A 14,170-nucleotide genomic window follows, 5' to 3' on the forward strand; every position below is an offset into this window, starting at 1 on the left:
GCTGGCTGGATTACTGCATCTGGGGCCAGTTTTGCGAGTCACCAACAAAAAGGCCCAAATACGTCTTTAGGAAAAAAAAACAGAAGGCCCAAATACTGCACAGGTGGCCATCCGGGTGATCTACGGCTCTGCCCTGCCCCGGCCGTCGTACACCATCGGGCTGGGTGGCTCGCTGAAGCTGCTCGTCTCCGAGCCGGCGTGCCTGGAGACGAGCTCCTTGAGGTCCGCGCTGGAGGTCCTGAGGCGCGCGAGGATCTTGCCGAACTTGGCCTTGGGCCGCCGCCTGATGGCGATGGACACGTCGTTCGGGAACAGGTCCCTGCGCACGAACGCGTGGTACATGGTCGCTGCCAGCACGGCCGCCATTGTCACCGACGCGACGCCGGCGAGCACCACCGCCAGCGCCTGCGTCAGCACGTTCTTCACCTCCGACGCGAAGACCGCCGTCGCGATGGCGGCGCTGGTCATCGGGAACGTGTAGGCCCACCACGCCAGCGAGAAGCGGACCCCCCTGAAGAACTTGACGCGCACCACCAGCGACAGGTAGAGGAAGAGCGAGATGTAGTAGGCGACCTTGGCGCCGTGGCCGAACTCGCCGCAGATCCTGGCCCAGGCCACGGAGGCCACGCTCGGGGTCGCGATGAAGAGGAAGAACACCGGGTGGAGCTCCCTGGGCAGCGGCACGTTGGTGGGGAGCCGCTGGTACAGCGTCACGAACAGCACCACGTAGTGCACGAGCCCCACGGCGAAGAAGAAGATGGCAGCCTCGCGGAGCCCCATCCGGGCGCCCAGCAGCGCGCCGACAAAGTTGCCGACGACGGCGAGGTGGCTCGTCGGGTTCGCCACCCGGGACAGCCGCCACTCGCCGCCCGACATCCACTGCCCGTACACCTTGAGGTCCAGGACCAAGAGCGGCGCCATCAGCACGTACCACACCACGTGGTGGACCGTCCCCACCGGCTCCGGCAGGCCCTTGACGAGGAACAGGCATGCGATCCACGGCGAGAAGAAGAAGTTGACGCGGATGGGGTGGTGGAACTCGCGGCGGACGGCCTCGAAGTAGAAGACGACCTTGAGCAGGTAGGTGGCGGAGACGAGGCCCATGAGGGCGACGGAGAGCCACCAGAAGGCGCCGTTGACGTCGCGGTTGACGTGGAGGAACGCCGTGGAGTTCTCCAGCTCCAGCGTCTTCCACAGCATCGCCTGGCTGCTCACGCCCATGCACATCCCGAACGCGCTGATGGGGAACCGCAGCAGGAACGGCCACGTCTCGTCCTCGGGCAGCACCGGCACCTCCGTCGGCCGGAGCGTCTCGAGCTCGGGGCCCTCGAGGGCGGCGAAGTACCGGTCGGCGGTGGGGACCTCGTCGTCGTCGGTGTCGTCCTCGGAGAGCTTGGACTCGCCGGGCTCGTTGTCGTCGGACGGGTGACGCGACCCTCCTCGGAGGCTGGAGAGCTGCCGCTCCAGGCGCCCGGCGAAGGTCTTGAAGTGGTCGAACCGCCGGTCTCGCATGCTATCGCTGCGCGCCAGCGTGGTCGTCTGCTCCTGCTCCGGCGGTTCCTCGCTCCTGATCGTGATCGTCGGCTGCGGGTGGAACCGCACCTGCTTATTCGCCTCCTCGGAGACATCGAGGTCGGCGTCGGTGGGCACGCCGGCATCGCGGTCGTGCACGTCGATCTTCACCTCGTCCGGTCCTGCCATTTGAGTGCTCTCGCTGGACGCCGCCATGGGATGCTGATGCTACAGAGAAGCTGGCTGGAAGCTTGTAGTGCTAGTGTTGAATGAAGACGGAGCCTGCTGGGTTCAGCTCGCAGGCAGGCAGGCTCGCTCAGAGCTAGCTCCTCCGATCCTCCAGTCTAGCTAGCACGACCGATCTTGTCCATGGAGAACTGGAGATCATGAGGAATGGCCTATATATACATATAGACGCGCGTAGGCATTGGTCATTGGATGGACGACTGCTTCTAGCTCACTCTGGCAGGTGATTTCCTGGAAGAAACGGGCCGGTGGTGATGCCAGGTACTAGAAGCTTAGAGCTAGGGGTGCAGTAGAAAAGAGTTGACAGAAAGAGAAGATATCGACGCCGGCCAGAAGTCAGAACAAGAGTGCAGTCAAAATGGAAAGAATAATATAGAGATTCATCAGCGCAGCATCTGCTGTCGTGCCGGACATTTCACTCGAGATCATCGTTGGATGCGTCATGGGGCTTTAGTTTTCTGCGATTGACCGACGGCGACAGGCTCAGCTTTCTTACTAATTCCACCATGTTCTTGTCGATCCCCGGCACGGCAGTACTGTAACGGCGGCAGGCTTAACTTTGTTACTAATTTCACCGTGTTCTTGTCTTCCCAGCTTATACTAATTGTCTCAGCTTGGCGCTTATCATTTTTTTTTCAGAGATGATGAGTGGTACACTAGCACCATTAGCTACTTGGCCGTTTCATTGTGGATACCTACACTCTTTTCTACTCCAGGAACACTGGAATTATTTAATTTTGGACGGGGTCCCGGTCGGTCTTTGCATCATGAGATACGGTAACATTAAGGAAAATTATAGACCATACATTCTTTGAACATATTAATGGACACAAATTGTCCTACTAATTCAACCCATTTATACATTAAAAAAAGGGTTACATGACGACAACTTGCCGTTAGAAGCATCAATCCGGTCCATCAAAAGCTGCGCCTGAACGGGCTAGCAATGTTATTTATAAAAAAAATTTAGTGACATGGATACAATTTTCATGTGCCTGATGCGTGTATATTATTGACTACCCCCCCCCCCCCCCCCAATTGAGTTGAGAGGGCCGGGATGGAAAGGGAAACTAATATTTATTTGAAAAGCATATGTGACGATGGAAGACAGATGCTTTGGGTTTTTTCTTATATATCTCTTACTTATATGATGGTAGATGTGTGTAGTTTAGAAGGGAGAGGTAAACGTGCATCTTTATAGTAGTTTTTTTATAGGGTATATGTAGATAGTCTAGAAGCATTGGAGACAATTTGTTTTTTTCTTCTTCTAATGGTATATGTAGGTAATTGAAGAGAATGTATTGGGGTACTTTGAGTTCATTTTTCAATTACCGAAAATGTGGGTAATTTAGAAGAGGGTATAGACGATGCTTAGAGTTACTTGTTGATCACAAAAGTGGATAATTGAAGAAGAATGTATTTAAATAGTCAGAGTTTTTAATGGAAAAGGTGCTTAATACACATAAATACAGGTTAGATCCAATGGCTCTTGTTGTCTATGAACGTGTGCTTTGCGCCGTTTCTAAATTTTAGGTTTCAGTTTCTCTCTCTTTTTAGCATGCATAACATGGGGATTAAGTGGAGGGCATAAAATAAATATTCAATTAGTAATCGTGAGACGACTCGCGCACCAGAGCCTAGTACCACAGTTAGCAAAGCTCCCAGTCCTTCTCCTTGGTCCTTGCTATTTCTGGCGGCGGAAAGTTATTTATTTGACTCTAGGTGCCTGCCTTGCCAGCTAATTCTTCTAGAATGAACTTTCTTTTTTGTAAAAATTGCTAGAATAAATGAATGTTAAAAGTACGCCGTGATAGTTTGACGGCAGGTGCATGGAGGATTGGAGTTCCGCGCGTGTTCATATATAGTACTGACGTGAACTGCTGTAAAGGAAATGATATAAAAGGCAGTCGCAATAGTCGAAGCAGCAGATTCCAATTCCATGTCGTGGTTTCAATTTAATAAAGATGTGTTTGGTTGCTTTCGCTCCATGGAGCACGAACCGTCAAATTTGCACTGCGCTTTGCCAACTACGTCTTGATCAAGGAGGAGATCGAGGATGAGCAAATTAAAGTGGTTTGAAGCTGGGCAACAAACGAGTCTAATGCGAATTGAGCGTAGCTAAACCAGGAAAGGTTTATTATGATGGAATTTTCTCACTTCGCCTTTGTTTGTCATATTGATCAATGCACCAACGAAAAGCAATAGACATGCACGTGGCATGCCAAATTGGCTGGGAACAGCTGAGTTTTCAGGCTAGCTACCCACTGCAACGACGCTGTTGTCACTGTGACACTCACAGCACAACATCCAAACAATGAAACAAGCCATTCCATAATTCCCAGCAGGTAAGACAGCAACAAAGTTACCTTTTCAGATAGGCTCTGATGATCTGATAAATCCGGCAGTGTGCCCCTACTATTGATTGTGTCGATCGTCTCCACAAGTCACAAGTGTCAGGTCATTAAGTAAGACGTAACCGTATTTTGCTCGATATTTTCCGCTCGTCGTCTATGTACCACCATCAGCATCACTGAATGAATAATGCCCATGGCTTCTTTTTTTAGCTCTGCTCATCTGCTTTTCTTCTTCTTTCTTTTTTTAGCTCATGCTCTGCTTTTTTTTTTGTTAGCAAAAATAGCTCGTGCTCAGCTTTGCTCTGCCTGCTCATCTGCTGCTGCGTCGAAATGTTTTGCGTTTTTTTATTTTTATATTTTCAAAATTGTTTTTTACAGAAATATATTTTCGGTTTTATAATTTACAGATTTATACCCCTACCGCCCGGCTGCGGGGCTGCCGGTCCCTGCCGGCCTCCTGCCGGGCGGTAGGGACCTTAATGTAAATAAATTTTATTTTTAATCGTATTTTGGCCCTTGGGGGGAGGCTGCCGCCCGGCAGCCGGGCGGCAGGTACCCGCCGCCCGGCAGGGGGCGGCAGGCCCCTCCCGCAGGTTAAACCTTGACCGTCAGTGCGGCATTAGATGTGGTTTTAAATATTTTGGATAGAAATAAAAACCGTTAGTAAAGTAGATGAATATAAAAAGTATAACTTAGCAATTCATACACATACGCAACTGAGAATGAAATAGATGATGCATGAGAACGAAATAAGTATAACATGACGACATATCCATAACAAAAATACAGAAACAACTAGAAGCACCTCCTAACCACGCCGGCCATGTCGACCTCTTTTACGCTGTGCGTGGACGCTGAAGGTTTCATTCATTACAACCAAATTCTGTAGAAATACGCACTGCCAACTAATTAAACAAGATATTTAGGCATATTACATAAACAATATACTTAGTTTCGTACAAACAAATATATTGGAAGGTGTGTTGTGCACAACTACATGCGGCGAATTCTTGTAGGTGAAGCCGACCCATCCGTTGGATTCCCGGAAGGTCAAGCCTCGGCAGCAGCAGTGGGTATTGAAAGCTGTGGGCACTTCTTATAAGTGTGACCGTCCGCTCCACACAAGTTGCAACGTTTTTTCTTCATTCCAGCCTCGGACTCGTCCATTCTGTTTCGGATACGACGTGTCTGCCATCGGCCTATGCCTCTCTTCGTAGCTAGATCAGGGATGAGCATTGGATGGTGATTTTTTTGAGTGGATGGGCCTAGAATACCGATGCCGTATATCTCATGACACCAAGTCTGTGATGCAGCTTTGTTGGTGCTCCTTAAGTACCCATTTTATTATATGATTAGGAGTGGTTTTGGTAAATTTTTCGGGATGATTCATGTAATAACCCGCCACTTGGCACCCGAACTTGACCGTTTTCGATTTTGTCCTGGATTTTGGAGCATGTTGTATTTTGGTAGGAAATTGGACATTTTCGGAGATGTTTTGACGCATGGTCACAACTGGGCTAAGATGAGGAATAAGGAGAAGAGGCCGCACACGAAAGATGGAACCGAAAAGGGCCAAAAAGGGCCCAGGCCGGCCGGCCTGGGGCTCTCTGAGCAGGCCGGCCGGCCTGGGGCTCTCTGAGCCGGCCGGCCTAGCCCATTTCCAGGCCCAATCGGCCTCAGTTTTCTTCAGCGCAAAGTATTCGTCTACTCTAGACTGTGTTTTACCAAAACCACCGACCAGAACCGCCTATATATACCCCGAAGCCACCGTCAAAGAGGGGGATCGCAGAGAGATTTGGAAGAAAGCATCCAGAGACGAGTTTCAGAGATCCATTCGAGTTAGACACAAGAGAAAGGCGACACCGGAAGCCTCATCGTCCCTCGGCGCCGCTGCAAGTTGGAGGACAGCAAGGGATCCATCCCTTGCCGGAGATTTCGTCACCATGATCGACTACGCTTCGCTTAGCTTCATGGGGTAAAGTCCTCATTTGTTCATGGGGTTGTAAGGAGATCTTGAGTTGTAATTGCCGAATCCTTTATGAGATTGATCTATCACGATTCTTGTTGATAATGCTTTGATACCTAATAGTTCGCGACTTAGTTTTGGGTTTGCTTTGCTCTTGCATGGTTTACTTAGATTACATCAACTATCGTGTTCTTGTTGATTCGTTACCGATTATCCTCATGTAGTGACAGTATGCGGGAGGGAAAGATTTTGATCTTGGAACACACCTTTGGTAGATTAGATCAATTCTTCGTTGCTTGGCGATTACACCTCTAGTGATCCTAGACCCTATGGACAAATGCTCTTCATATCTTGTGCACAAACCTATCATTGCTCACTAGTCTAGATTGGATTAGATTGGTTAGATTATATCTATTTCACACTCAATCACTCAATATAGATCTTTTACCAACATCATTAGTGCTTAGTTAAGCATAGTAATACACTTGTTCCGTGGATTGATAAACCTTGGGGGAATACTCTAAGGGAAAAACTACACGATCCATGCGCTTGCGGTACGTAAATTGGCGCTCTAAGGAGCGTCAACAAGCTTATCTGGCACCGTTGCCGGGGAACAAGCGATTTTGCTACGTCTAACTTTGTATTAATTTTGTTGGTTACTAACACCTAACCTTTTCCCTAGAAAATTTTTGTTTTCTTGTTTTTGTTTTGATTGTCTAGATGGCCCATCTCATTCAACACGTGGAGGAAGGAGAAAAATCACTAAGGGATTATGCAAGCCCGCGATCGGAGGACTTCGACATGCAAAAATCAGATTCGGTGTTGCGAGCCACCGAGTACGAGATCAAGCCTCAAATCACCAAGATGGCGGCGGCAAACCCCTTTAGAGGAGATGAGACGGACAACCCATATAGACATATCAAGTGGTTCACAATGCTATGCAACACGGTACAACAAGACGGAGTTCCGCTAGCTTGGTTTAGATGGAATCTTTTCCCATACTCACTTGCGGAAGAAGCGAGAAGATGGTTTGCACTTGCATCCTTCGAGGTAAAAGGAAATTGGGATGACTTGATGAAGAAATTTTGCGAGCGGTTCTTTCCGTTAAGCAAGGTTCAACATATTCGGAAGCAAGTGATCACCTTCGCGCAAGGAGAATAAGAAGTGATAGATCAAGCATGTGATAGATTCAATGGATTGATTGAACAAGGACCGAAGCTCGGATTTTCCGGTGAAGTACTCTTGCATACCTTTTACTTTTCCCTAACCCCCGAGTGCATGAAATTTGTTCAAATGTGTGCAGGAGGAGATCTCATGGAGAAAACACTCACGGAAGCCGCCCAACTCCTACAAAAAATCAGCAAGGGTGCGGCCATGCGAAGAGATTGGGAAAAACGATGTTCGGCAAGCTCCGAGGAAGAATCTCAAGTGCGGGTGCTTGCTGGAATTTTCAGAAAAGAGACATCGGAAGTGAGGGAAGAACAACCGAAGCAAGGGAAAGTCATAGAGACAAACCACGATGAAGGAGCATCGATTCGGAGTGCAACGAAAGACGACCCGGAAAAGAAAGGAAGAACCTTGGGCACCGCCAAATCGCTAAGGGAATTCGAGCAAATGGATTGGATACCAATTGACTTCGGAAGATTGTTTGACAAAGCAAGACCGCATCCAAATCAGCGAGGAATGGCGAAGGTGATAGCGGAAGACTTCCCGCCGGATAATCACACGGGATATACATTTGGCAAGGAATCGGCCGGTGATATTATTCGGAAACTTTTTAAATAAAAAGAGGAAGAGATTGACTTGGACGAAGTGCTGGAGGTCAAAAGGATCATGGGAGTAAAATCGGAATCATCACCCTACACGCACATAGCCCAAGTATATGCGATTGGAAGCGATCAAGGCGAAGGTAATCCATCACCCACACCTCGTGTTGATTGCAAGATAGACAGAATAAAATGTTGCAATGTTTTATGTGACGTCGGCGCCCATGTGTGATGAGTTCCAAGGTTTATGTTGAGCTTTTTAACGAAACACCGAACCTAGATGCTACAATCATTAAATTGATCATGGGAGATGGTAGATTAATCAAACCGCTAGGGGTGCTTAGAAATCTAAATGTTGCCATAGCAGGTAAAGAAATTCCTACCGACTTTTTTGTGATTAATGCTAGTGATGATGAACATGAAAGCATAATTCTTGGAAAACCCTTTCTCAAGTTAGTAAATGCTATTCTAGATGTTGGAAAAGGGATTGTCACTTTTGATCTAGATGGAGAGAAGCACACTTTCAAATTTCATTCAAAACCGTCTCGTTTTTTACCTCTACCTCTTGATAACGAAGGGGTAGAGAGCATTCGTTTCATTGATTCTTTCAGGGATCCTCTCCAACGCGCTTTGGAGAATGGGGACGCTCAAGACGATCAAGATGGAGAACTAGTGGAAACAATGGAAGAGTTGAAGCCGCAACACGGGAATTTGGAGGAAGAAAAATTTGAAGACATTGGAGAATTAGATCAAGAAGAGGATGGTGCGCCCGATGTTGAGGTGAAGCCGCTCCCCAAGGGATTGAAATATGAATTTTTGGGAGATGACAAGACTTTTCCGGTGATTGTTAACGATGAATTGAGCCCGGAAGAGATGGAGAAGTTGCTGAATTTATTAAAGAAGCACAAAAAGGTAATTGGCTACTCGATTAATGACTTGAAAGGTATTAGCCCCGCTTTTTGCACACATCGTATACAACTCGAGGAGCAATACAAGCCGGTCGTAGAGCATCAAAGAAGGTTGAGCCATGCTATGCGTGATGTGGTGAAGAAGGAGGTTATCAAATTGTTGAATGCCGGAATAATATACCCAGTGCCACATAGTGAATGGGTAAGCCCCGTGCATTGCGTTCCGAAGAAAGGAGGACTCACGGTTGTGAAAAATGAGAAGGAGCAATTGATACCGCAAAGAACCATCACAGGATGGAGGATGTGCATCGATTATAGAAAATTGAATAAGACAACGAGGAAGGATCATTTTCCACTACCATTCATTGACGAGATGCTAGAAAGGTTGGCAAAGCATTCACACTTTTGTTACCTTGATGGATACTCGGGATTCTTCCAAATACCTATTCATCCGTATGATCAACATAAGACCACATTTACTTGCCTGTATGGAACTTTTGCATATCGGAGGATGCCTTTTGGATTGTGCAACGCACCCACTTCTTTTCAAAGGTGCATGATGGCTATATTTTCAGATTTCATAGAAGAGATTATGGAGGTATTCATGGATGATTTCTCGGTGCATGGTATTAGCTTTGATAATTGCTTGGCAAATTTGGAAAAAGTTCTTAAAAGATGTGGAGAGGTTGATCTTGTGCTCAATTGGGAGAAGTGTCATTTCATGGTGAAATAAGGAATTGTTCTCGGTCATGTTATCTCCGAGAGAGGGATAGAGGTGGACAAAGCAAAGATAGAAACCGTGGAGAAATTGCCACTACCTACGGACATCAAATCTTTGAGGAGCTTCCTCGGTCATGCCGGATTCTATAGGAGGTTCATAAAGGATTTTTCAAAAATCACCAAGCCATTGACACAACTTCTCCAAAAAGATGTGGAATACACCTTCGATAGTGATTGTCTTCATGCCTTTCGAACACTCAAGCAATCTATCATAAGTGCTCCTATCATGCAACCTCCGGATTGGAATCTACATTTTGAAATCATGTGTGATGCAAGCGACTACGCCGTAGGAGCCGTTCTTGGACAAAGGAAAGAGGGGAATGTAAATACTATCTACTACGCAAGCAAGACTCTCAATGAAGCCCAAGTTAATTATGCAACAACGGAGAAAGAATTGCTTGCCGTGGTATTCGCCTTCAAAAAATTCAGATCATACATAGTAAATTCAAAGGTGATAGTTTATACCGACCATGCAGCAATCAAGTATCTCTTGTCCAAGAAAGACGCTAAGCCACGCTTGATTCGATGGATCCTATTGCTACAAGAATTCAATGTGGAGATAAGGGACAAGAAAGGGGCCGAGAACGTTGTGGCCGACCACCTATCAAGGATGAACCATGGAGATGATGGAAAAGAACCTATCGAGGATCAAATGAGAGATGATCACCTATATAGAATTCTCGACCAAGATAGTTGGATGAATGATATAATAAGGGCAATAAAAGGGATGCCCTTGGATCACTTGGACAAGAATGCAAAGAAAAGAGTGAGCGCGGAAAGAAGAAAATACTATTGGGATCCACCATACTTATATAGATATGGAGAAGATGGAGTCCTAAGAAGATGCATACCGAGGGAGGAACGTGAAGAAGTTCTAAGAAAGTGTCACTCGTCGGGATATGGAGGACATTATGGGCACTTTAGAACTCAAGCTAAGGTATGGGCTAGTGGATTCTATTGGCCCGAGATGCATGAAGACGCGAAAAGATTTGTTTCGACTTGTCCGGAATGCCAAAGGACAGGGAATATCTCGCAAAGAAATGCCATGCCGTTAAACTACAACTTGCAAATAGATCTATTTGATGTCTGGGGAATCGATTTCATGGGACCATTTGTGAACTCACATGGGTTTGAGCATATATTGGTGATGGTGGACTATGTTTCTAAGTGGGTTGAAGCTATGCCATGTCGGAAGGCATCAACGGAGGAGTCCATACACATGATTAAATCGGTTATCTTCCCTCGATATGGCGTCCCGAGAATCTTGATAAGCGACGGAGGAACACACTTCACGGGCAAAGATTTTGGTAAATGCTTGAAGAAATTGGGAATTGAACATAGAGGGTCCACGGCTTATCACCCCCAAACAAACGGACAAGCGGAAACTTCGAACAAGCAATTGAAGGAGATTTTAAAGAAGACCGTGATAAAAGGAGGAAAAGATTGGTCGAAGAGACTAGATGATGCACTATGGGCATATCGTACGGCACACAAAACCCCGATTGGTATGACTCCTTATCAATTTGTTTATGGAAAAACATGCCACTTGCTGGTTGAGCTAGAACATAAGGCGTATTGGGCGATGAAGGAAATGAACTTTGATACGGAAGCCGCTGGAATTAAAAGGAGAATCCAAATAAGCGAATTGGAGGAGGTAAGATTGAAAGCGTACAATAGTGCAACAATTTACAAAGAAAGGATGAAGAGATGGTACGACAAGCGATTACAAAACAAGGAATTCAAAGAAGGAGACAAGGTCCTACTCTACAATTCAAGATTCAAACTTTTTGGCAAAGGAAAATTGCAAAGCAAATGGGATGGACCATACGTCGTACACTCGGTTTCACCCACGGTAGCGGTGACAATCATGGATGTGAAAGGCGACCAATATGTGGTGAACGGACAGTGACTAAAGGTATTCTTGGAGCCCGATGTCGTGCCCCTTCATTACATCGACATATATACCATGGATGAGGAACCGGAACATCAAGCCTAACGACGTTAAGCAAGGTAAGTTTGTAAATATTCTCTTTTAGATTTTATTTTCGCAGTTTTATTTTTATTCTGGACGAACTTTGAGTAAAACATAGGCTTATAATTTGTTGGTGGGCACCTCGGAAAAAGTTGGAGTCCAGGGGGCCGAAAAACCCCCTGGGCCGGCCGGCCCAACACCCCTAGGCCGGCCGGCCTGAGCCTCCTCGTGCGCGACTCGGTCTCGGTTTTTAGTAGGTACGAGATAAGGAAATTCTGAACCCGTGTCTTATAGATTTCGCATGCCAAATACGCAGAGATATTGGACTTCTCGTCCAAGTCTTTTCAGGGCTTAAATAGAGGCGCGGTTTAGATCTATTCTCTCATACTTTTCAATCTACACGACCACCTCGTGAGAGACATCAACAATGGCTGTTCCAGCGAGCGCAAGACCGATGATTGCAGCAATGGAGATCAAGGAGAGGGGCATGGCACCCGACACCCCCATGCCAAACCAGCAGACGCCTAGCCCCATCTCGGCAACCGATACACCGCCCCTCCTTGTCGAAGCAAAGCGATGTGAAGCGAAGGCCCCTTCGAAGAAATTTAACACCCAAGCACGGATGAGCGTCAGAGGGAAGGGACTTCTGTGGTGCAAGAAGAAGCTAGCTCAAGCCCAAAGGGAGGTCGTCGTCATCAGCGATGAAGACGAGGGTGAGAAACGACAAGACAAAGAGCTACCCGCACCTAGGCATTCCTTGCGCCTTCTCGGAGTTAAAAGGAAAAACTACATCGAGCACACCCCGGAGCCGAAGGACTATGCGGGGGACAGCGATTGGGAGAGCTACATGAGCCCCGGTTCATGGGGCGCCACCGGTCGTGACTACGATGATGATTGGCCGGGGTGGGCCGAAGAGGAGAGAAGGGAGGAAGACGTCCCCTCCGGAGGTGACAGCGGCAAGAAGAAGAAGGACGATGACGAGCCCGAGGACGACAGCCCTAACCGCGGCAGGCATCACTCCGGGTGCTGTTTCAAGTGCCGCAATGAAATCGCGGATCTCCGCGCCACCATCGATAGGTGTCACGATCGAATCATGGCAATGGATCGAAGGATGGACGACATCGAGCACTTGGTCGAAGGAGATTACAACTTCCTTGTCCGCAGCATAAGGAAGTTATTCGGGATGGTCGGAGATCTACAAAAGCAAGGAGGAGGGCGCCCTAGATGCAATTGCCCTAGGTGCTGTTGAGAACGCCGACGAGCATCACACCCGTCTTTTATATCATTGCGACGAGGACGCCGCATAATCTAAGCATGGGGGGAGAGGTGTGACGGCTCGTTGATTGAATTTTGTTAGTCTTTGTTTAGTCGAAAGTTCGTCGTGTGCGTGTCTTTAATTCCGCATGTGTGAGAGTCATAGTCTAGCGTTGTGTGCTTTATTTTTCGCATGTGTGAGAGTGAGTCTTAAATTAGTGTTGAGTCATGAAAACAGAATAAAAAGAGTCTTTGTTTTTTGTTGGATCGTGCAATTTTATTTATGCATTCACTTTTACTTTATTTTCTTTAAAGCAATTGTTCATGAGCGTTGTCATGAAAATTAATTCGTATTTGTGGAGCTTAGGAAATTATTCGTCCATTTTAATACCCACACTTGAGCTTTGATCTAGTGCTTGGTTTTGATTACGCTTGCGAGTAAGGCATGATTTGGAGGACTTTAATTTCATAAAAATAATAAAACCCCTACAAACATAAGGTTGATCAAGTTCTTGGCAAGTTGAGAGTAAAAATCCTATCATCCACAAGCTATATTCATTCCACCATAAGTATTGGATGTACATTGAGTTGAGTTAGGATTTCTTTCTCTTGGGAGTTTTAATTTCGAGCAATGATCATGTCCGTATTTTTCATCTCTGAATTGCTAGCCCCGTCAATATTCGGTAATGAGAATTCCTCATTGAAACAACTCATGAAATCTACCGGATTCCAAAACCCGAACCTGAGATTATCTTGTTTATTATCCTTTTCCTTGACCACAACCCAATTATGAGGATATGTTCTGTTCCTGCGCATGAGTTGTATAAAACATAATTTTGGGACGAAGAAAGGAAGGAGTACTGGAAAGATGGACCGAATCCGACCTGGGAAAGCCCCAGGCCGGCCGGCCTACACCCCTTGGGCCGGCCGGCCTAGGCCCCTCTGGCCTCGGCTCGGGCTCCAAAAATTTAGGGAGCCACTTTGGAGATTTGCGTATCTATGTTTTATAGAAAATGTCCTATGAAAAGGTTCGGAAAAGAGAAGGAAAATTCGGGAGAAAGAAGGAAAAGAAAAAATAATAAGAAGAAGAGAAGAAAAGAATAAATGAAGGGATTCTATGGTTAGAGAAGTGCAAAGAGATATCACCTCGTTGTTTGAACAATATCCTCAATTCCAACCATGTGCAATCCGACAACGAGGACGACGCTTGTGCCTTGAAGTCAATCTTTTTGTATGCCTTTGCACATGTCCACCATTCTAAATCTTCTTACCCTTGAACCCCTTACATTATGAAGAAACTCTCATGATCATTGGCTCGGAAGGTAAGCAATCATTAGAAGGTTTTCTTAACTTGACAATATATGTATATACTTTGCTAGCCTCACCTATAGCACCACTTTATACTTGAGAGA

The 14,170-nt window shown here is 46.7% G+C and overlaps 1 protein-coding gene across 1 annotated transcript; it reads right to left on the minus strand.

Moving 5' to 3' along the window:
- Nucleotides 1–120: 120 nt before the first annotated feature.
- Nucleotides 121–1,728, minus strand: LOC120700617 (S-type anion channel SLAH2-like). The gene has a single exon (XM_039984866.1). The coding sequence runs from the start codon at nucleotides 1,726–1,728 to the stop codon at nucleotides 121–123; it is 1,608 nt and encodes a 535-aa protein (XP_039840800.1).
- Between the last annotated feature and the right edge of the window lie 12,442 nt (nucleotides 1,729–14,170).

Source organism: Panicum virgatum, chromosome 3K, assembly GCF_016808335.1.
Source record: "Panicum virgatum strain AP13 chromosome 3K, P.virgatum_v5, whole genome shotgun sequence".
NCBI classification, from domain to species: domain Eukaryota; kingdom Viridiplantae; phylum Streptophyta; class Magnoliopsida; order Poales; family Poaceae; genus Panicum; species Panicum virgatum.

Bases quoted from the DNA above. Each gene is read 5' to 3' on its own strand.
- LOC120700617 (XM_039984866.1), bottom strand. From the start codon at position 1,728: ATGGCGGCGTCCAGCGAGAGCACTCAAATGGCAGGACCGGACGAGGTG.